Below are 26,350 nucleotides of genomic sequence, written 5' to 3'. Positions count from 1 at the left end.
AAAAATAGCAAAGCATCAACCAATCAATCAATTAAGAAACAAGACTGCTAATTTGTATATCCCCTTGGTACCATACCTTTTAATATTTTATATTACAACTCAAAAATTGTTTTTGTTTAGTTTATGTTTTCCATTGATATTTACCGATTTCACCAACATTTTGATTTAAATGTGAAATAAAGTTTGTTTTGTTTTCACGGAAAATGTGGCTTTAAAGATAGAATTATTTAGTTTTTTTTTTTACCTTGAGAATCTCATTCAACTTTATTTATCAATAAATATGGTTAATAGTAAATAAAATATTATTATGACTATTGTTAAAAAGAAATACTACTAAAACAATTTGTTGAAAAACGGAACACAATGACAAATATTATTACAAAACACGGAAAATCGTATAAATTTTTAAAAGGTTATTTCATGTTACAATATAAAATGTATATTAAAAATATATCTTATGCACAATGAAATGAGGGGCAACAAATGAAACCGGAAGTGAATATCCAGTATTTCCGTTTCATTCATTGTTTTTGATATATATAATTTGTTAAGAACTTCAATAGGACATGTAAAATTGTTTTATAAATTATTTCAGAACCCATTTTTTGTTGAACGAAAAATAAATGATACTTTATTATAAATTCTCACAGACTGTTAAACCTATAAACCGTAAGCCTTAGGAAGCGGATTTCTTCATCAAAAATCGACAATTAAGGTGACCTTCAACAGATTGTAGGGTTGAATGTCATCAATTGTGTATCACTGCGTTAAAAAGTATCATACTATTAAGTTAATAAATAAGGATTGCACAAGGCAAGCATGTTGTTTTCATCTACTGTTTGCTTGTTATTGTTTTACATTGTTTCTTCTATTTTAGAGTGAAAAGATTAACATTTGTTTTGTAACGTAAAAAAAGTGACTTAGTATTAGACTTTCTAACTTAAACACATTATTTTATGATGTCAAGTCGTCAAGTACAATTTCTACAATGTTTTTTCCCAATCTTTTTTTTTAACTTTCTAATTTATAATGTAATACATTCTTAGAGACAGGAAATTGATTACGCTCATAACTTTATTTTTCAGAGTGGATGTGAAGGTATTACCACACGGACATGCAATGAGGACAAGGAATGTAACTGTTATGGAAGCTTCTTTTGCATAGAAAGAAAGTGCTCAATGATGACAGCATCAAATAGCGGTACGAAATAAGCCCATAAATAATTTTAGGTTTGATTATTAGAAATTTGATAACATAATATAGTCAAATTTAAAAAATTCTAAGATCAATTAAAAACAAAATAGGTAGTCAATTAATCTGTTAAAATCAAACTCTTGGTTATATCAACCAACAGAATGGATGGAACAAAACTGTCCTATTCCGAACTTGGTACGGGCAGATTTATTTGAAAAACTTGTTGTTATAGCCAGGTTAACCTACTAACCATATACATGTACATAAATTCATAAACAACTATTTTTTTTCTCTTTGACTATGCATTTTAAAATGCCAAGCGCGATTAGATTTCTGAATTCGTTTTCTAGTTCATTATATATGCTTAGTTCTTTCAATTTAAACGAAATAATGATAAATATCAAGGAAAAATAAATCATATTTGTATGTATTCTAGCTTGTTTGCTACGTCTAAGTTTTTTCAACAGAAGTTAAAATTGTTTTATTGAAAATTTCATTAGAAACGTCTGTTATAGTGTGTGATAACATTTTGTGAGGGAATTCGATGTTTGCTATACCACTGTTCATTTCAACGCACTTTATGACGATACTACTTTATCAATATGAATGAAAATTTTTGCAGTGTTTTAAGAAATAATTTTACTTTAAAATCATGTACCATTTGTGAACTATTAAATGTTTCACAAGGACGTATTTTCTGTATAAAGTCAATAATTGTGTGAACTTTTGAAGCTCAAACTTTTTATAGCTTTAAATATCCCAATGAAAAGTCCGAAAACTATACCAATACAGAACGATATATTTTTGATTGTAGCAAAACTTTTGGTCGACAAATTTAAATTCGTTATTGCATTAATATCAACTTGAAATATCTGTCATTTTCTCCCTACCCAGTTTACCCCTATTTATTATTATAATGTGGACTGGACATTGTTATTGAATCTTATGCAATTTGATTGGATTAAGTTCTTTTTGATTAGCTTCAAAATGTTCATGCTTTTCGTACGAGTATATTGATTAAATCAGACCGTGCGTGAATAAGTACAGTAAATAAAATGACCTGCATACTGGACACTGGAGCAGTCCATATTACGTGTTATCAATGAAACTTAAGGTATGAAAGGTAACAGTTGCCACTTTTTAATATTTTCACATAATTTTCCGAATTCACATTAGATAAAATATTTTTGAAAGACTATTGCGGAGAAAAAAGGGAAAGTTTACTGTTTTTACGTTCTATTCCATAAAAAACGCCATTTTTCGAAGATAAATGCAGAAAAACATTTTACGCACGGCTACGCCAGGTAAAATTATTGTTTATCCTAACGAAAAAATACATTTTTCAGTTTCATTCAAATATTTTAATAATAATAAATCCCAAATTTATGTAGTCATTAGATAAAGTCGTTATATGTACGATCTGCCTATTTTGGACATCAAAAGACAATACGGTCGTTTTAAGGTCAATTTCGTCTACCTCACACAATCTTGTTAGGCACTATAAATTTTAAAGTTTCTAATTAAAACAAAATAAGCAACATAAAGTAAATAATTTCCTGACATTTGATGTAAAAAAAATGTATTATTTGAACTATAATAATTGCAATAATTTGTGAAGGGTTTAACATTTACCACCCAAAAGCACATACCGAATCATATTCAAATGTATGCCGGCCGCTCCTTTGTTCACACTATTCAATGGTTGTGGTTAGGATAACAACTATTGCTTAATACTTTAAGAATCAAACAAAAACCTTAAATAAAGTTACAAAAATTATTGAAATAACAAATATCAAAATATATCGACTGGACAATCCAAAAACTTTCAATTTACGTTTTCTGTCTTTCGCATTTGGTTTTAAATGAATAGTTTCCCTAAGTAGTATAAAAATGGCTACGATTCCGGTTTCTGATTTAATCATAAAGAAAAATAAGATTCATTGCAATTTTGTTTACATTGAAAATGGAAATTATGCCAGTTTTTATATCATTTACATTTATTTAGTACTTACTCTCTGAACGCTTCCCATTTTCTTGTTACACAAATTATAATGTGATTTTTTTTATTTTAATTTACAATTTGGCAAAACAAATTGGGTATTGTATGACGCGGAATTAGGGTCATAAACATCGAATTTAAAATATGCTTAAATCATTTTAGCATATGCTATATTATAATTTAGATTACGCTAAAATGATTTTAGCCTATGCTTTAATAAATTAAGCTCATGCTTTAATGAATTTAGCTTATGCTAAAATGAAATTTAGCTTATGTTAAAATGATTTGAGCTTATGCCAAAATGAATTCAGATTATGCTTAATTAATTGTTTTATCAAATCAAAATCTCGCTTTCTTAATTACTTTTATACTTTGCTCTGGTATAAATAAATAACCACTTTTCTCAAATTAATAAATGTTTTTCTTACATACAAACAAAGGGGGACTATGGCCCTCTGCCATCCCGCTAAATCCGACCTGCTACTAATAAAGTCGATTTTGTATAAAAATTGAGTTCTCGCATGTATTTCAAATTCTTGACACGAGTTTGTTGTTTAAATAAAATTCTATGTGTAATTTGTATACATTATATTCGATCTTTTAACCCTTAAATGTGCTACAGATATACAATGTGTACACTTGTTGCCGATTGCATGAATGCAAATTTCACTCTGTGTTGAGTTAACAGTTTTCGAGTAGTTCTATTTTTTATCTTTCTTAACTTTTGTCTATCCTGGAGGGGTCATGCAGTGCCACACCTCCGGGGACTTCGACCCACCCCATCGGGTTTCGACCATCTGTATATTAATTTCAGATTTCAAAGTCACAATGTACCAAAATCAATTAAAACATAGTGATATAAGAAAATCTCCAAAAAATAACATTTAAAACTTTATACAAAATCGAAATTAGACAGCAACCATTTGATTTTCTGGGGGGGGGAGGGGGGAGCTATTGTTTCAACCTCAGCTAATGCTAAAATTGCTTTCTACTTGTCGCCAAAAAAAAAAAGATTGTTAAAAAAAACTTTGTCCGGAAAAAAATCCATAGCACCGAAGTTCCCGGAGATGTAGCACTGACCCCTCCTGTTACAGATAAGAAGGATTGGCTAAAGTTAAGAACGATTAAAAACAGAACTACTCGAAAACTACAAATAGGATTGTACTGCAAATAAAAATTGACCTGTATTTCTGATAGTGCTAAATCATTGTACAGGATTGAAAAACATCATTTGTTCAAATCTCAACTTGTCAACTATTTTAATGTATACATTGTATTCGACCATATAACCCACACAGAAGTGAAATTTTCATTTATGCAATCGGCAACAAATGTACACATTGTATACTAGTCAACAAACGAAACGATACACGACTTGTTTTTAAATTTAAGATGAAGTTTTCCGTTTATATGACCAATAATGAAGGAAGTTATACTTAATGACCATGGAAATATAAATCTGTTTTAAAAAAAATAGTTTTTGCTTTCTTGGCCTCATTTGGCGTTATTTAGTTTTTTTGACAAAATTTACATAAAACGACAATTTTAAAAACAGAAGTTCCAACTAATGATGCCAACCTCTCATTTAAAGGTAAAGACAATGTTTGCCATCAATTTTTTTTTTAAGAAAGTTTCTTCATTTGTAAAGCAAAGTTCGGCACCACAAGAAATTGTTGAAATGTTTACATTATCACTTGATTTACCATAGACAGTTTGTGCAAAGTAAAATTAAAAAAAAAACGGTAACAATCTTAAAACTTACCAGAAAGGCTCCAAATTTTTTGTGTGTTGTTTTTATATTGTAAGCATTGATTTGAGACGAAATTTTTTTTTTTTTTTTTTTTTCCATTTTTTGAGATTTCAAAAAACACTTTTTTCCAAAAATTAAAAAAAAAACAATATTTCAACCCATTATGTATAACATGAACATAAATTGATTAGCAAATTGAATATTTTTAAACAAATTTGAAAATTCATTTAGTACTTAGAAAATTGAGTGTCGATTTTTAATCCAATTTTCCGCAACAAAAATGCACCTTATTATCGTTTACACGGATTTTGTTATTTTCCGACAAGTTTTGTTTTTCATTATCATATGTGACTACATTGCAAATGAAACCTTTTAAAATAGTGCATCTCATTTTGTTTTAAATTAAATACTTTTTGATAAACTTTATTCAAAGTCGTGTATCATTTCTTATTTTTGCTAAATTCAATGATTATGACCCTAATTCCGCGTCATAGTATTGACTAGATCTCAATTATGACACCAATGACGTAGGATGTCCTGATATGTTGGAAACATAAATCACATCGGACATGCAGAGTCTATTTTAAAAAGATTATATTTGTTTTGTATTTTCATTGAAATATGTAAAACTTAATAAGGGTCTAAAAAATTGAACATCATCGTGTGTTAGTTTTGATTATGCGAAATGAACGAGGCACTTTTAGAAATAAGTTTATATTTGAACTTCGTCTTCTTAAAATGTTACACCTGACGAGTGTAAATTGTGTTTTCGATCTTGTCTAAACAGAATAACGTCACAGCAATCAGAGAAATACAAATAATTAGATATGGTATAAGTGTAAATAAAGGCAACAGTAGTATACCGCTGTTCAAAACTCATAAATCCAGGGACAAAAAAACAAAATCGGGGTAACAAACTAAAACCGAGGGAAACGCATTAAATATAAGAGGAGAACAACGACATAACACCGAAACGTAACACACACAGAAACGGACCAAGCATCAGACAAAACACCACGAGAATAACAAATATAACAAGAAAACCAAATACATGAATTTGGGATAGACAAGTACCGTGCCACGTCTGATCTCAATATCTCAAAAATAAGAGAAAACACAAACGACTCAACGTTAAAATGCACACACAGAAACGAAGAATAATATAACAATGGCCATCTTCCTGACTTGGTACAGGACACTTTTAAAGGGGAATAAAAGTTGTGGGTTGAACCTGGTTTTGTGGCATGCCAAACCTCGCACTTTAATGGCAAAGTTAAATATAACATTGAAATGACAACATAATATTACAGGACTACAATACAAATAAATAGGAGAACATATTAGACAAAGAAAAACATGATTAATAGATAACAAAAAGCATCAGGTTTAAAATTCAATACGCCAAAAACGCGCCTTGTCCACACAGGACTTACAAGTGACGCCCAGATATAAAAGATCGAAAGTGAAAAAAGTACAAAGTTGTACAGCACTGGAGATAAAAAGATGAAAAGGTTTCGCCAAATACGGCATTGTTTTTATGCCCGGGATAAGAACATTCTTATTATATAGAACAATTCATGCTATTGCAAACAGTAAATTTTATCAAATGAATATGAAAGAGATATACATAAAGAAACTGAAGTATTAACTAATTACAGAAAACTAAACCCTAATACATAACGCCCAGATATAAAAGATCGAAAGTGAAAAAGGTACAAAGTTGTACAGCACTGAAGATCAAAAGTTGAAAAGGTTTTGCCAAATACGGCATTGTTTTTATGCCCGGGATAAGAACATCCTTATTATATAGAACAATTCATGCTATTGCAAACAGTAAATTTTAACAAATGAATATGAAAGAGATATACATAATGAAACTGAAGTATTAACTAATTACAGAAAACTAAACCCGAATACATAATGCTATTAAAGTTTAACACAGAATAGACACACCCGAATCAGTCAAGGCGTCAACGTAATTACAAAAATGTGACGTCACATACGATGGCGAAAAGGTACAAACGTTATGCCACATTTAAATTTATGAAATTTAGAAACAGCATGACGTCACATATGAAAAACTATCAAAGTGAGATAGAATAAGGATTGATTTAAGATTATATCAGAACTAAACACTGACAATTAATTTAAACAAAATGCATATTGCAATACTTATTAATAGCAATTAACTGTAATATATATATGTCCAGTTTGTTATGAATCCAACTTCAAACGTAAATAATCGTACAAAATTTAATATAATTAATAAAGGCGGTGATTAATTTTTCTATCCGTAACACCTAAATATAAAAAAAAGACGTCAACACATTTGACAAAATCCGATGTAAACAAGACAACTCTCCGCCAAAGTCACAATGTATAACAAGTTAACAATTGTAGATCAAAACAACAAGGTATTACGGACCCTAAAAGTGACTAGTGTAATACAATTTATACAGAAAAACCAACGGTCTAATATATGTAAAAAAAAAGAGAGAAACAGTTATGAACCCCACCAGCAAACGACAACCACTGAAGAACATGCTCTTGACTTAATACCGGTGAATACAATTTACAGGGTGTTAAACGTTTTAAACTTCTATTACAACCGTTATCTCATAGTGGAACAATAACTTGTCTTTATGGTTGGTCCCGATTGGAACAATAAAGAAGCATCTTTGTCTGGTGGTTGTAGTTTATGACATGGGTATCTGGTTACATCATTTACATTCAATTTGTTTCTTGCAGATGATACAGCAAATAGTGGGCAGTTTTGGGAGTGACAATGTGCAGTACAGAGCATTTGTTATTAAATTGTTTTAAAAATTTACTGTTTGAAATAAATATAAAAACCTGTTAAATTGTAACAAGAACAGTTACATTCTGCAAAAACGTGTTTATGAATTTTAATAAATCTTTTCCGACGGTATTTGAATATCATTGCAATTATATGTAGCTACACATGCCTTGGTGAAACGAGGTTGAAACTATCACCAGAAAAGGATTCAAGTATAAGTTCATAATATTACAACATAAATCTACAACAGACAAACGATGTTCAAATTGTGTCAATCAAATTAGGAATCTACATATCAAGATACAAATTATACACAGTTGTTAATTGCGGTATATTGTCTGTTGTGAAGAGATGTCTCATTGGCAATAATACCACATCTTCTATTTTATACAAAATGAATAACATGAACCCTTTTCTGAACGCGCCCAAGCGCGTTGAAAGTATGACTTCTTCTTCTATGTATATATCAATCGATATGCGATTTATCGATCAGTCAAGATATCTTATATTTTCTATCTATGAGTTTGACTGTCCTTCTGGTATCTTTCGCCCTTGTCTTATATCACAAAACGGAGGGACAACTGAATTGAAAAATCAGTCGACTGTTTTGGTATAAAAATAGTATATAACAGTTTAACAAAAATACCGAGCTCCATAAAATCTGCCAAATCAACCATTATGAATCAACGGATCGTGTGAAAAACAACTGCCATATTCCTGACTTGGTACAGGTATTTTCGGAATATTGTTGGTTAAAATTGTTTATTTAGGTGAAAAAACACTAACTTGTATGACAGTTGTTATAGTGAAGTGAAATGCAGACATGTCATATCGGACAACCAATTTATTATTTATTCAGTGTCGATTTCAGTTGTGCCTATATTTTTTGTTCGGAAAACACTGATATTAAAGAATTTCATAATATCTGAACATGCAATAAAGAAGTAAAATCACAAAAATACTGAACTCAGAGGAAACTTAAAACGGAGAGTCCCCAATCAAATGGAAAATCAAATGATAAAATACCACAAACGAATGGACAACAACTGTCATATTCCTGAAAAGGTACATGTACATGCATTTTCAAATGTAGAAAATGGTGGATTGAACCTGGTTTTATAGCGCTAATCCTCTTACTTGTATGACAGTCGTATCGATACATCATATAAAAGGGTAGAACGTATACAGTTTACTAAACAAATTTTAACTATCTTTCAAATGAGAATGAAAAATAGAGGTCAAGAACGCAAACAACGTTTTGATAACATCTGACTGGGACCGCTAAAAGATCATACCTCATCACAATACTTTTCAGTGCTAAAGTTAATCACTTTTTAAAATCAAATATCTATACATACGACCAGTTGGTAAGGGGTTTCTGAAATATAGTGTAAAGAAATGATATTTAAGAATGGTTTACATTAGAACCAAATACTTTATCATTTTCTATAATCACTAACGATAAACAATCTCTTTGATCTACTCAAAGTATACAAATCAAAATACGAAACTTAGAATGAGACTATCCATATGCAAAAAAAATACTGATTTAGGTATCAATACATAGTTAAAAGTTTAGTTTCGCATTTTGGTCGCGGTGAAATTTTTAAATAAGAAAGTTTTTGTACAATAAAATTGATTTATTTAAAGTTGAAGCATAGTTTAGCCTCATAAGTGGGGTTTTATAAACATTTATATTGCTTTTAGCATGTTTATGGGTCATTTTTATGTTTGGTATAGAAATTAATGAGGTATTTTCAATATAGATTTTGACCCTCGATCTTTTCAATTCAATTTTATGGGAAAACGAGCAGAAATGCATATGATTTTTTTTTGTTGTTGATTTTTTGAAAGATGAATGTCTATGGTTTTTAGAAAGATATCACTCTAATGAATTGAATTTTCTTTTGGGCAAACTATGGAGGTTTTTGTTACATTTTCACACCTTTTTGCAATATCTTGTCTGAAATAAAAGCAGATTGTTGCCATTTTTCACCAAAAAGAGATCAAATCTATGGACGATGCCCTTTCGAAAGTTGTACACAGCATAACACAAATATAAAGTCTTACTTGTTAGAAAGGAAGAGACAGAGGGTGGTTAAAACCTATAAGTGTTATTTTTAAGGTTTTTTTCCTAACTGTGTACTGCTACCTTTAACACTATTTATGAAAAAATAAGAGAAATAAAAGAACGTTCAGTAAGTCCTTGCAAGACAACGTGTACAAAATAAATACATTTTGACGTTGAACACAAAATGTATCCATTCTGCGATGGTGAATGTGGGTGTACGACAATAAGACAGTAATTTTTCAACACACACGAAACTAATTATATGAACACGAAAAGGTCAACAGATGGTCTTCAAGAAAAAACTGATATCTGGATAAATTGTGATTAATTAAATGACCTTATGGATCTTTCCGCCAATAACATTGAAGAAAGTCGGAGACACTGGAGTTATTATTTCGTCCTCGAAAGTATCACTAGTCAAGGCGTCAGCACATCGATGTTGACATGAATATCTGAGCGGCACTGATGACTTGTATGTTGACGAAAAGCGCGTCTGGAGTATCAAATTATAAGCCTGCTATCTTTGAAATCTAAAGGACACAAAATCTTTTTAAAACTTCTACAAGTAATCTTCAAATAACGGGGAAATATAAAAGACCAGATTCACAATGATGTATAGTCGCTAAAGCAAAGATAGAGTAAAATATAAAGATCTATGAAATATACAGATAGTTAAATGCAGAATTGGGTCCATATGTACCCTGTAGAAATATAACCTTCAACACACAACAAAAAGCAATTGTTAAGAGAAGCTTTCTGATAGCTTTTTTATACCGGTGAAGAATATTCCATCCTTGATCTAACAATGTTTACTTACATTTTTGATATCTAGTAATGTATGACAATTACACTTACAATTTCTTGTACCAAGGTCTGAAAATTGATACCACTATTAACTTTGAACTTAGTTAGGTTCACTTAAGTTTGCTAGTACATCTATGAACATAGATTTGTTCAAAAGAAAACTCGACTTGAAATCGTTGTTTTTTTTTTTTGTTTTTTTTTTTTTGTTGTTAAATTACAGATCTCGATGCGTTTCGTCAGGTTTTCTGTAATGAACTATGATTCATAATAGTACATGCGTAAAGGCTGTTGATCTTCAATCAAGTCGTCAATTTTCTTATATATTGCAGTACGCATTATACGTTTGATGTCACAACATATGTATTATCTTGTGACAAAACAAAAATCTTCAATTTTTCAAACTTTTTATCCAACATCGTAAATAACACTACATGTAAAATTCTTATTCTGACTAACCATCTTGCTTCTATTTTTATTTCTGGTAAATCCGTTGGCTTTACGTACATTTGAAGATTTTAAAAACATTGTTAGACGTTGATCTTTTAGATTTTCCTTAATTTGTAGTTTTAGTTGTTCGTTCTTTTTATAGATGGAACGACACCTTTCATTGCTACTTTTATTAAAATCAGCAAATTTTAAATGGCGCTTTAACTGCACCATCGATCGGTGATGAATTAAGTTACACATTCATTGAAAATTTTCTTCAAATTGCATTCTAATTAACCGTTTTTCTCAAATTCTTACTACAAAGTTACGAGCTTTACTACAAATTAACCTTATGTAAAAAACGAATTTGTGAATGAAATCCGATAATTATTACGACATTGCTGCCATTTGATATAACATTATTTCCATTTAAGTTTGACAGCTGTTAATTTGAAATTATTAGTTCACAATACAATTAAATACCAATTATAACAGCAGATGCAAGTATCCGGTAAATGTCAATGTACACATTCAAAGCTATAAATTACAATATAAAACATTTAATTACAGATCGTCTTAACGCCAAATATGTTTTGCACTTTACAATTTGTTGATTTATTCATCGCTTTGAAATCAATTTAGTGAAACATCTACTGGCAATTGCCACTAACAATACTTTTCAATGTAACACGAACAAATTAAGAATGCATTTTTTGTTTGCAGTACAAGAATTAGAATAGCAAATGCTTTTCGATTCTAAGCAAATATACAGGCAAACAGACTTGATTATGTATTTATAAATCCCGCAATGATTTCGACTACTGTTAAATAAGAAATTCTTGTATGCGTTTATTACTGTGATTATTCCAGGATAGAAAGAATTGAGAGGTTTCGGATTCGAAAAAAAAACTACCTACAGGTCTATGTTGCAGTAATCAGAATGGAAGTTTTTATTGCTTTGATACTCATCCAGTCGCATTATTCACATTAATAAATACCTCGCAATATTATTGTGAAGTTAACAGCATCAACTTAACAAAACGATAATTTTGTTCTTTCTTTAAAGGTTACATTAGTTCCCTTGACTAAGTCATGCCTTATCGGCCAAGAATGCAACTATCCGTATTTGTATTTTGTACAATTGTAAATACTATAAATAAATCAAAACCCTATTGGTTTCAAGATTATAAACAACAATCTAATAAAGGTTTCCTACACTTAACTTTACCAGACTAGTCTATAATGGCATTTCACACTTACATTGCTGGAGATTATGCTAGGTTTTTTAAAAGAAAGTTTTTGGATTCGAGCGTCACTGATGAGTCTTTTGTAGACGAAACGCGCGTCTGGCGTATATACAAAATTTAGTCCTGGTATCTATGATGAGTTTATTTATGGTACATAGCTCTTCCTGATCCCTAAAACTCATTTTGTCCCTTTTAAGGTCTCAGATCAAATAATAGTTGTGTTTGGTTACAATTATTAATCCAGACAATATCTTAAATTGGTCTCTCTGGTAAACCTCAACCTTCTTGTATCCAATAAAGTTTATTAAGAATTCTTAACGTAAACTATATTTTCACTGTTAACATAACATATGCTAAACAAATCTTAAGTAAATCTGAATTGCTGTACCTGAAAATATTTACCCACTTTTATAATAATACATAAGTTTAGAGATGTATCTTTCTTGTCTATAGCTCTGTGTCCTTGTCAAGGATTGACTATTATTTTTGCATTTTTTGGTATTATCAACTTTTGTATCAGTTTTAAGATTTGTATAAAATGTTTTTAATAAACATGTCATCGAGCATATATGAAGGGACATTGCTTGTACTAGCTATTTCAACCGACAGTAATAGATTGTTAACAAAACACAATGTTTTAATGTCGTAGCACATTGTTTTGGGATTAAATTGATTGTAATTAAAATTGCAAAAATATCATACAGAAGCCGATAAGGTATTGATATTTTGTGATACGTTGTATAATGTGATTGGAAGATTTAAGTTGTAAGAAAAATTTTTAACATTCTCAAGACAAAATTGTATTTTTATTATCATTTCTTCCGCTATTATATGTTTTATTCGAAAAAAATGAGATCTTGACAGATTATGTTTTAAAGGCTATAAAAAGTAAAGGTCAATATAATACATATATAAAGAAATAACAAAACATATATTTGATCCATTTTTATGGTTAGAAAATGTTTGGATTAAAAATACAAATGAAAGTAAACACAAGTTTACAGAATTTAAAAACTGGTAACAACATTTTGACATATATGTTACTAACCAATAGGATAATCAAATATTTGCTTTATGAAGTTTAAATATCCAGTTAATGTATTAAATTTTTAATAAAGAACAATATGTAGCAGTAGTAGTGGCTATGTTAAATTAAGGATCTTACTACCATTCTTTTTCTAATATAAAAATTAGTAATGTTATCATGTGGCGTATTCAACTAGTGTTGTCAGTCTAATATTAATTTATAAAACTCCTTCTATGAACAACTGCAATCCAAATGTTTTCAATGTCATATTTTCAATGTCGCATTGATATATAAACTTCTATTTTTTAAAGTATTATATTACTGGTCCTCATGCTCCATCAAATACAAAATCTCATTCTGTGGACTTTTTGCTACAAAGATAGTTTTCTAAAATAAAAATAACTTGTTTGGGTAAAAAAAATAATCATATTTTTAATTGAACAGAACTGATTTAAAGACACTAGAACACACCCGTGATATGCACAGTTTTCTCTGCTTTCAAAATCTTTCTGTTTGAACCCGTCGACCTGAAACCTATCAATAATGGGTAATATTAATTATTTGGAAAACAAAAGGGCCTGGAATGGAGTATTTTTTAATCAACAGCATTGTTCAATATTAGTTATAAATAACGTTGAATTCTTTCATTCGCTGTTTTACGTCATGCCGTCTAAAAAATTGAAAACTGTTCCTATATACGCCTCATTTTAAGTCTAGATTTTTAGTATTCGTATTGTCATCTTAGAAAGTCATATTGATTAAAATACTACAATAGGGAACAATGTGACAATGATTGAATTTAGTAGTGTCAACCCTGTGATTAAGACCCGTGTATATAGCAAAATCCTAAATACACCGTTTGGTGGTGCGCCTGTCAGATGCAAAACGTACAGATAAGGTAATAGGTAACAGGTAAATATACTATTGGTATCGGTATCGAATTCGACTCGGAACTTGTTAATTATTGGCAATATTTATTATGTGGAAAACAAAAGGGTCTGGAGTGGTGTAATTGTTAATCAACACCATTGTCCTATATTAGCTATATATGAAGTTGAATTCTTTGATTTGTCGTTGTTACCCCATGACGGTTGATAAATTGGACCTCGTTATTTTAGTATTATAGATATTCACCGACAAAATAGACTTTTTTTTAAACGACCATGCACAGACACTTATATCTTGAAGTAAACTTAAGGTACCTTCTGTAATAACAGATCGCAAATTTTCTTGGTCATTGCTGTTTTGTTAACCAATTTTAACGTACCTGCTGACAATTTTAGGTTGATTTTTTCACAAATTAACCCACAGTTTTAAAGCTGTTTATTTCGTAAAGATATTTTCTATCAAAGAAGACTCAAGCTGACCATTAGATGAAGATAGTGTGGGGTGATTTTCTAATTGACTATTAATATACAAATGCATTCAATAAACCAAACGGAATTCAAAACTCATTAGAAGAGCGACACATACAATGCCATAGCAAACATAAGAGACGACGAAGAGCAAAAGAAGTTAACATAACACAACATAGAAAAAAAGACTTAACAACATGAACACAATCAGTAACCAGGGTAGCATATCCTGCTCGACATGTTTTGGTTCCCTTTTTTGTTATGAATCTTATGAACGTTCAAGGTTTCCTTTCAGATTCACGAATATACGTTAACTTGGTGTTGGTTTTTTATATATCTTTAGCTATCTTATCCATGAAGAGTAAACTTACAACGCTGCTTACTACTATGTCGATGTCTATAACTATAAATGTGTGCACCTTTCCTTTTATTCAAGAAGGACAAACTCTAAGAATATTTGTAAGACTCAGATCGACATCCGGTCTCTAATCGACGTCCGATCCTCAAATTGACGTCCATATCTGACGTGACAATAACATTACATTCCAAATCGACGGCCAAATATGAGCCTATCTAATCGACGTCAAATTTTTTCCTTCGTTAATCGACTCTCAATGTTTAGCTTCTCTATTCAACGTCCGTTTGGAACACATAATACAAAATTGAACTAAACCGATAGCAGCTGAAACCTTTAGACATTTAAATAATTGGGGTATCATTTTTTTTAATTTTAGAGATTACATAAAAATAAGGAGATGTTGTATGATTTCCAATGGGACAACTATCCACTAGAGTTCTAATAAAGTAAATGTGAGCAATAATTCGGTTTTAAACAATGATAAAAACGCATACCGCAAAAGCTATAAAGGCCTAGACATGAATAGTGTAAACACTTTAAAAATAATATAACATATAAGTGTAAGTCCATTAATTTATTATTAATGATTTTGGACATCGATTCAAGACAACTACAATCACTTGGACTTTTTGGCATTACACAACGTCACATTATCACGTCGATAAGAGTATATCATTAAATGGGACGTAGATTTGAGAATGTATCGTCAGAATGGATGGTCGATTTGAGGAACGGACGTCGATTAGAGGCCGGTCGTCCATTTGAGTCTAACATATATATGCTGAACGAAAACAAAACATTTGATTTCAATGTTTTGTTATTCGACAAACAGCATGTTAACAACAACCTGAAGGATTGTGTAAAAATCATTAGTGATAGTTAATTGTGACCTTACTTGTTAATAATATTTTACAAGCGTCGATTTAACTATTGGTCTGTCCTTCAGATTGTATCTAATTGTATTCTTGTTAACGCAGCAATACACTGTCAAATTAGTAGTTTAATATAAAGTCGAGTGATTTAGAAAAAAATAATTTCAATCTTTTACTCAAAATCATTTTGTTTTTTAAACTTGAAAGAACAATAAAATGTATGTCCATGCACATGAACATTTGTTAAATTATTAGCACAATGCATCATTTGGTGATATTATATAATTCTATTTGTTATGCATGAACAATCATATTTCACATTTACAGGAATACAAAGTTCTAACTAACTTGATCTTTTTCGAATTATTATAACTATCATAACAATAATTATAATTATCATTACAATAAAAATAATTATCATCAATATTATTATTAAAACAACAACACTTACAACAGCAACAACAAACACAACAACAGCAACACCTACACTAAAAAGAATTTACCCACGTTTTTTGGGGGACATTTCTTCCCGCGTACATATCAGTACTGTTAGGAAAGACTAAAAACTTATAATGTTATACTTTCTATGAATTCAGTACTGATTTCGTGCTTTACACCGCATCAGCACAAAAATAATCTTATATAATCTTATATATATGATATGAATAAACTCATCATAGATACCAGGATTGAAAAATTGTATTTACCCCAGAAGTGCGCTTTGTCTACATACTAGTTTAATAGCATTGAGGACCAAAATTCCTAATAGTTTTATCAAATACAGCTACTGTTATCTATTCCTGAGATAGAAAAACCTTATTATTTCTAAAATTCTAAGTTTTGTTAACAGTTAAACGATACAATTTTCCAGGTTTGCTTGTGAAAAATATATTCCATACCTCTGTACCAGATTAATATAAGAGTCGTATTGACATTGTCTTTTAATTTTTAAAATACTTCAACTAGTGTCCTGAAATTTGTTAGTCAAGTATAAGAAATATTACATCACTGGAATCAGGATTTCTCAAAACCTTGTCTCATTGGCAATCATACCACATCTCCTTTTTTATACTTGATAGTGTAATAGACAAACTATGCGTTCATACAAGACCAAAATCAAACAAAAAAAAGCAAACATGTTCTAGATTTTCAAACCTGGAATAAACACAACATATTTGGTAAATTATGTTTGCTGTGCGCAAAAAAAAAACAAATAAGATTTGATTAGATAACTATTTACAAACATGTCTCCAAATATACATTCTATGTGTGATGGAATCCATAACTATACGCAAATCAAATACGCACACCAAATGTGTTCCTGTCAACAATTTTAATATAACCGTATTTAATTACTTGCTCTGTTTACATTTTAACTCATGATCAGTGCACTGTATTTTTTATTTTAATGTTCTTTGCTTTTTATTTTTCATTTTAATGTGGCCACCTAAGATCTCGAACGGGAGACTTATCAATTAAAATGAATGAAGGACTATATCATTTTCTTCGGAAAGATTTGATAGAAGAGTTCACCTGGTTGAACATTATGATAGAATTAAGAAGATAAGTGCTAATAATGCAACTCTCCATCACAATGTGTTAAAACAATTAATTTTTTTTTATGTTTTATGTAAGTTTTAACGCAAGGTTGTTAACTATCAACCTAATAATCATTATTTTCTCTTAGCATCAACATATGTATAAGTAAAATGGACAATTTTAAAGGTTGAACAACATTGTTAAGAAATAACTTATCATCCATCTAAAATCATATCCTTGTTTAAGTTTTTTTCAGCTTTTTACTCAATAGAATTAAATCAGAAGCAGCCAAATATGGAACTGCATTAGTCTATGGCTTATTATAATTTTTTAAAAATCATTAGTTTTTTTTTCTTATTATTTCCTTAATAATTTCTTCTATTATAATACGAACAAACATCTTTTCAAGCTGTGTGTTTTCATACATGCTTGTCCTACGCTTTATAAAAATGAATTATAAAATGAATCAAAGAAACATTCATATTTTAATCAAGACATCGACATTCAAAGATATCAATCGAACTTCAATATTTAATGTTTGTAATTTTTCAAATCGTGTCGGTGAACTAAATCTAATCTGCGTATAAAGAAACTAATTTGTCATTAACACAAAAAAGGGAGTTAAACAACCATCAAATACATTGATAAATGTTCTTGGAAAGAATTTCGGTATGTTATTAGCAACTGTCTTACCTGAGCAAAAATGGAATACTTATAAAGGTGTTATGTGTCAAATATTTCGAAAGTAAATTCATAAAATCCTTTGACTAAATCAAAGTAAAGAATAAAACCCATAAAACTCCTGAAAAGCTTTAATGGCTGTTATTGGCTAACGTAAGGGAAATTCAATTGCAAAATACTTACAATACAGAATTACAAATCCTTGTATGTTAACATATACCTAAATCTTTGAATCAACGACTGAAGTTTAAAAACTGTATATCAAAACGTTTCACATTATATTGACCTCTTGTATAAAACATGAAAACGTCGAATTTTCGTTTTCTATCTGAACAAAATAGACCTTCAACTACAAATATGTCCGTGCTATTGACAAGTGTCTTTACCACATTTAACTCGCCAAATAAGATACTTTACATATCTAATATGTATTTTTTGTTGTTGGTGATATCTCAAAGTAAGAGAAGAGACATTTATCAATCCGTCTAGGCGCATCGCTGAACATAACTCATCAGTACATTTTAACAAGAGTTACATGCAAATTGTCACTAGTAGAGCAGGATATGCTGCGATTACCTTCAGATTTTGTGGGGTTCGTTTTGCGCAGTCTTTGGTGATCTTTGAAGTGTTTTTTAAGTGTTTGTCTCTATGTCGTCCTTCATGTTTTGCTATGGTGTGGTTGGTTTCTTTCGATTTGTGAATTTTAAATATCTTTTTGGCATCTTTGCCCGTGATGGTGAAGACTATTTTTTCGTCAAGGTAAACACAAACAATATCATTATTAAGAAGTATCGTAAGCATTTATGTCCTTTTTTGTTACATAGATTTTTAATTTTTGACAATTTTCACATTTGATGTATTGTTTCATTGTATAATTGAACAATACAATCAAACTGTTTAAAATCTGTGTTTATTTTTTGTGTTCTTAATATTAACATCTTGTATGTTTATGGAGATTGTGTTATACTGAAAATCTTAAACAATACAAAAAATTCCCCATCAATCAGAGGCTAAAAGAAAAACCGTTTATGAAAAAAACAAATAGAAATACTTCATTATCTACAGTGTAACTTGTACTTTATTATCGTTGTTGTGACAGACGTGTTTTAGCAAATAAATAGTAATTTAGTTATGTTTCGTAATGATTTTGAATAGAAGTAAACTTTTCACATCTTATCGATTAGTATAATTTAGCCAAATCAATGTAATTTTGTTGGGACAGTCGTATTTGCCATTATTGTAATTATTTGTCTCTTCCAGTCATTGAGTATACTAACCTTATATGTTGTCTGTTAAGCTGATACAAAATATAGTTTGTATACAATGTACGAGCTGATTGAAAAATACAGAAAAAACAAAAAAACAATACTTCGATGTACTTTTATTTATATTGCATTTAATCAGCTTTTAATTGTACGTAGCAATGTTTAATATGCGTACATTTGCATTGATCATGTTGTTTGTGCCCTCCATGCCGTATATAACAGCCTCGTATGCAACTTACAGCAAGATTACATTGACCTTGATTGAAACTTTCTGCTAATTTTCATTAAATGTGCCTGCAACATCGTGACTGTGTGTTTGAACATTGGGATCTTTGTTCTTTTGTTGTGCGAAACAATTTTTCTTCACTTAGCATGATTTATTAGGGGTTTAGAAGTATAGGATTGTATAATATATCTTTATAAGAGAAAAAGTTGAAATTCACGCAACTTATCCAAAGTTGTTGTTCAGCATTCGTAGTTTGAAGCATTCATTATCACAACCTTTGAAAGGCGAACTATCATTTTCAGAAAAACGCACCGATTTCTATATATAACAAAATAAGAAAACAAAAATGACAGAGACATTTAACAAAGGGATCAGCTGCACCGTACTCTGAAATAAATCATAGGAACATGACGTTAAGATCTTACTAGTACTAATACAGAACGGAATGTGCTCTAAGAATCAAACGAAACTGCAAATAAGAAGCCGTGATATGGAATTTTATGTAGAGCTGAGCAGAGTGATACAGACAGTGGGAACACCGGTTATTGTAATTTCTTGTTTACGGCTTCTCGACAGTCTATTCTTGCAAATATTTGAAACAAATGTCAGTATTTCCCGAGAGTATCACCAGCCTAGTAGTCAGCACTTATGGGTTGACAGAATTGTAATTGGTATGGTCATAATTATAAATCAACTATCAACAAAAATTTGAATATTGAAATACTAAGCCTTTTCTACCTCAGGAAAAGCCTTAGCTGTATTTTGAAAACTTTTTTTTTTTTTGGAATTTCGGTATTCAATGCTCTTTCACTTCGTACTTTATTTGGCTTTTTTAAAGACTTTTTTGATACATGTACAAACGTTACTTGTGAGTCTCTTATAAACGAAACACGATACTGGTGCATATACAAAATTTCAATCCTGGTATCTATGATGAGTTTATTTATAACCACTGGGTCGATGCCACTACTGGTGTAGTTTTTAATCCCCGATGGTATCACCAGCCTAGTAGTCAGAACCATCGTGTTGACAGAATTATCATTGATATGGTGATACTTATAAATTATCCGTTTGAAAAGTTTGATTTTTGAAATGCTAAGGCTTTTCTGCCTCAGGAATAAATAACCTTAGCTGTATTTTGCAAAACTTTTTGGAATTTTGTACTCAATGATCATCAACTTTGTTCTTTATTTGGCCTTTTAAATTTTTTTTGACTCGAACGTCACTGATGAGTCTTTTGTAGATGAAACGCACGTCTGGCGCAGAGATAAACTTTCGATCCTGGTATCTATGATGACTTTATTTACAACCACTGGGTCGATGCCACCACTGGTGGAGTTTTTATTCCCCGAAGTTATCACCAGCTTAGTAGTCAGCACTTCCGTGTTGACAAAATTATCATTGATATGGTCATACCTATTAATTGCCTGTTAATAAAACTTTGAATTTTTGAAATACTTAATCTCAGGAATAGATAAACTTAGCTGTATTTTGAAAAACATTTTGGAATTTTGTACTCAATGCTCCTCAACTTCGTTCTTATTTGGTCTTTTTTTTTATTCGAGCGTCACTAATGAGTCTTTTGTAGATGAAACGCGCGTTTGGTGCATTTACAAAATTTCAATTCAGCTGGAATCTATGATGAGTTTATTTGTACGTGGTCTCAGTGTTGTGATCCAAGCCTTATTTAGTTTCAAACTTTAGTAGAACCCGAACCCTAGCGTAAATTTAAAATGTTCTTTTTTCCCCCTGCATCGATAAAAATACATCTCCGAACTGAAGCACATATATTCAGATGAACATCAACAATTTATAATGAGTAACGGATTAAGAAATCATACAACTATTAATATTTGCCAGAATCGTCCACAAAATAAAGATTTAAAATATCTTTAAACAGTCAGCGGCTACCAAACAAATATGAAAATCGCTTGCACAATACAAATCAACATCATAAGATATATCTCAAAATATCCATTCAATCTTTTATACTGTGTCTGAGGAAAATGTAATGATAAATTCTATGCTCAGTGTGAATCATATAATTCAAAGTACCTCAAAAAAGAACTGATTGTTCTACACATCTAAATATTCTTCAAACGACACAATAACATTTAATAATTCCAATTCAAAGAACAAAAAAATACTAATTTCTTAATACATAAGCTGACAGTAATTTGTAGCAAAAGTTACAGATGGCCCGAATGACTAAAGCTTTTAAATTGCTTACAGATATAAAATACGTTTATTTTATAGTACATTTGATTTTCAAATCAAGTGAGTTTCAACGACTTTCATGATTTTTTCTTAACTATACTTGTTATAAACTATTATGTTGCAATCAAAAGCTAATTTTATTGTTTGTTCTCAAACAAATAATTCTTTAGGACATTATTTTTGCGTTTTTTATAATTTGAAATGCTTTTTTAAAAACACTTGTTTTGTTTAACGACAAAAAACTTTGAACTTTGAAAAAAAGGATCAGAGGAAGATGAAACCTAAGAATACACAATTTGGTCCAACTTACACCTTACAGACACGGATTTTATACACTGTTTAATAAATTAAAAAAAACATACACATACATTCCCATGATTTGGAATAATGATGGCTAATAAACAATAAGTCAATAAGTTTGTCTGTTCCAGAATATCAGTGTTAACTTGCAGATATCATTCGACAGATGGCGTCACTATCTAAATAGCATAAACCAGGATGTAAAAAGTACTTTGTACATGCAATGTGAACATGACTATTAGTATTAGTGAACCGATAAAGGTCGTCTAATGCTGTTAGGTTTTGCGAAAGCGCCAATGTCAGCTAAAATTATGCCTCTAAAATAATATGTACACAAACAAATATATCTAGATACTGCTGAACTATAAGCTTGTATTATAGAAAAAAGGTAACAGTAGTATACCGTTGTTAATAAGTCATAAATCCATTAAAAGAAAACAAATCTAGGTTAGAAACTCATACAGAAACAAAAACATCAACTATTTGTGGATTAAAAACAGAAACACCGAATTACACAAAAAAAAGTGTTACAAACGGCAACATATATAGAAACCGACTATTTGATAACAACTGCCTGTATATATGGAGAAAAAATGATGGGTTAAACCAAGTTGTGTGGCCAGTCAAACCTCCCGCTTTTATGACATTGTTAAAAATATCGTTAAAATAACAACACGATGTACAAACAAACACACGAACGCTCAGCACAAAAATAAGTTAAAAACAAATGAAAAACAGAAACACAAAATTATAACATAACAAACGGCAACATTTATAGAAACGGACTATTTGATAACAACTTCGCACATTTCGCAAAACAATGATGGATTGAACCAAGTTGTGTGGCTTGTCAAGCCTCCCGCTTATACGAAATTGTTAAAATATTGAGTGGAATGTTAAAATATCGACGTGGAAGGTATACTGTACAAACAAACATTGACGCTCCGCACAGAGACATGGAGAAAGAGTTATTTAATATAAAATGCATTACAACCTGTACAATGTACACCACAGAAAAACAACAAAAAATGTCCCAATAACAACAGCATCAGATACAACAAACAGTGATGTTTACAATTATATGTAACTAGATTAAAAAAAAATGACTATTATTTTTACAATACGATTTCAAAAACTTATCATGATTATTATGATTATGACGGTCTTGAAAGGCTATTTTAAATTAATGATGTGACTAAGTCATAATTATCATGACTAAAAATCAACTAGACTATACTGACAAATACAATGTACCGAATTACAGAATTAAAACATTAAACTATAAGACAAAACACTTTTTAGCGGAACTAAGTACATGATTCTTGGATGCATAAATACCAATACAGCAATTAGCAAATTCACACTCGGAAATTCATATTAGAAAATAGGTCACCTTCGGTACTTAGCAGACAGACGACGTAGAAGATCAACTAAAATCGTAAACGTGGTAAAAATAATTCGTGGACTTGTTAAGACAGGGACACCTATTTTGTTTTTATAACAATATAATTACATGAGATGTATGTTTCATTATGATACGTTATTCTGATTGGCTACGCTACAATCTCGCGTTATTCCTTAATCAACTTCATTACACAATAAAATTTTAGGATAATGGCACGAGGTCCAACAATAAAGTGCCCTGGTAAATTAAATAAAACCCTTGATAAAAATCTTGTTTTTATGACCCAAGTTAAAAAATGTAATTATAAGTATTGAATGCTTGTTTTTGTAACCTCATAGGGTTGTAAAAGCCTTGACCGTGTGCACATTTTTAGAAGGAAGCTCATTTAAAGAGGAATCATGACGATGAGTTGATGTCTAAAGAGTAAAATCATAAAAATACTGGACTCCGAGGAAAATTCCAAACGGAAGGTCCCTGAAGACGATGACAATGGCTGTGTCTGCACCAACAAGAAATGCATTCAAAATTTTATCGTGGACTAGAAAGAGTACCTATAACTGAAATTTTGTCATTACATCCATAGTTTGTCATTGTTTCAAAACTTCTAAATTCAGTTAACATCTGAGTTATCTACGGCAACATGTTGCAAAATGAGGATTGTTAACAGTAGCTTAAATCATTTTAGGATAACAATTTGTATAGAAAGGATTAAATAGTCAGACGGAGTGAAATGTTTATTAACAATTCACTCTGTATTGTTGTTTATATTTGTCTTTGGCATTCTTTTCTATTCACCGACATATACCAACCACGCACAGTAGTCGTGATTAAAATGTTAAGCATATAAGTATTTCAAAAATCTAGCCAATAATAAAAAAAATTGTTTACTCGGGAATGATATTTTGTAGAGATAAACTTCAATCAGTCCTTATTAGTGAACAATCAAAATGATAAATACCAAGTAAGTCACGTCACGAAAAAAAGTATAGCATAACTGAGGGAAAGAAAGAAAAACGACGAAAGGACTAACATTAAAAATAAATAAAGATTGGGCAAAAAGTATTCCATCAATCATCTGCAAAATATTGACATCACATATTTTCCACTTTTTCCTTAACAAATCATATCAAGACATTATATATAACAGAAGACAAACATGATCAACTTGAGTAACATATATCGATTAAACAAATGCAATTCGTTACACAAATAATTGGGACTTTTGTTTTGAGTAATTCAGACATAGGATGATTATTAATATTAAACTTTGTCCGTTTCCAAATACGGGGGGAGAGTGACAAAAATATATGCTATCACTAGTCTCATATCGCCGCTAATGATATGATAAGGAACCTTCAAACCAGTTGGTTCTGTTTTGGATTGTGGCATAATTACAATTATACATATTGACTATAAAAACTCATATTTTGGTTCACCAGACGCGCGTTTCGTCTACACAATGCGATCAGAAGCGCTGGAGTCAAAACAGTATTTAAGTCTAATCAAATATTGCAAAGTTAAGGATAACTTTTTACCTAAAATTACGAAAATATATGGAAGATACGTCGTATGCAACCTTAGCGTTTTCAATATTTTATATGTAATAATTAGTTGATTTACATTTAAGGAACATATAAATAATATTTCTTGTCAGCAAAAAAGTGAGTGCTGACGAATGGGCTGGTGATACTTTCGGGAACGATACATATACTAACAATAAGATCGACCTGATGGTAATTATAATGTAGGTGTTTTTGATTTTATTTCTAGTCGTGTCACAAATAAAACTTAAATGATCATTTTAGATCTGTCTCGACATGTCGGCCATCATAGTGATACCAAATACATAGTCTACATGGTTAGTGTAGTTATTATATGAGCTTTATTCATCATCTTTAAAATTGAAATAGTTAAGAAATTGTTCAATAATTTCACATTATAGCAAGCGAACAGATAATGTGTACAATCATATTTCTGTTCTTTTCAATTTTCAGAATAAGTAATAGAAAGAAAAATATGCCGATAAAGAAGAGAAAAAAATATAACATTTAAGACGTTTGTATTGCATTCGTGTCATTTTATCAAGAGTTATACCAAAAGGGAAGATTGGTATTTTAATTTATATTCTTAGGGGGAATATTCATTAAATTATTGTCTATTTAGGGTAAAAAATGATTGATTTCGTGACTAACCTCAATTTGCTTTGTTTGTCGTCAGACAATAATATTGCCCAAGACATATTTAGAACATACTCACGCCTTCTTGACCAATGGAGAATAGATATTTGCATACTACATGTCATACTATGGACTTTAAGTGTTTTTATATATGTAAACTGTTGCAGACTTGTTACTGCAGATAGTCCATAAATAGAGCAATTAACATGAATAAAGGTAGAAGCTGAAGCAATAAGCATTGAAAAAGTAGGGAACATAAGCGTCTTACGCGATGTGAAAATACCAAAGTATTGTCTAGAAACACAGACAGCAATAATTGTCTTTTCTAGGTGTGTATTTTTCAGTTTGAAATGTAAACTCTTTTAAAAGGTAACGGCAAAAGAGACGAATTTTCCTGTCCAATTGTTAATGTTCACTTTAAGAACGGTGATGTTTCTTTAGTGATCTTTGGTCCCTTCTTGCGGTTTGTATATGTCACGTCTTATCCGCTCTGTCCGTGTAGTTGCTCTTTATTTTGCCACGAACGAGTAAGGAATCTTTGTTTTACTTGAAACGTTTTTATGAAAACGCCATATCGCATTCTTAGTTTCACGGGTGCAGTAGTCAACTCTTTGTATATTGTTTTTCTTGGTATAACCAT

The 26,350-nt window shown here is 30.4% G+C and overlaps 1 protein-coding gene across 3 annotated transcripts in view; it reads left to right on the top strand.

The window, feature by feature from the left end:
* Positions 1-7,872, top strand: part of LOC143085212 (uncharacterized) — a 34,314-nt gene extending 26,442 nt beyond the window's left edge. For all 3 annotated transcript variants that reach the window (XM_076261458.1, XM_076261441.1, XM_076261449.1), the window contains 2 exons: positions 1,086-1,200; positions 7,692-7,872. In XM_076261458.1, the coding sequence (XP_076117573.1) occupies positions 1,086-1,200; positions 7,692-7,726 (150 nt within the window). In that variant the 3' untranslated portion in view covers positions 7,727-7,872. The remainder of the gene's footprint in view (positions 1-1,085; positions 1,201-7,691) is intronic.
* Positions 7,873-26,350: the final 18,478 nt, after the last annotated feature.

The sequence above is a fragment of the Mytilus galloprovincialis genome, chromosome 1, assembly GCF_965363235.1.
Source record: "Mytilus galloprovincialis chromosome 1, xbMytGall1.hap1.1, whole genome shotgun sequence".
Taxonomy (NCBI): domain Eukaryota; kingdom Metazoa; phylum Mollusca; class Bivalvia; order Mytilida; family Mytilidae; genus Mytilus; species Mytilus galloprovincialis.
This window is presented reverse-complemented; position numbering and strand designations above follow the sequence as displayed.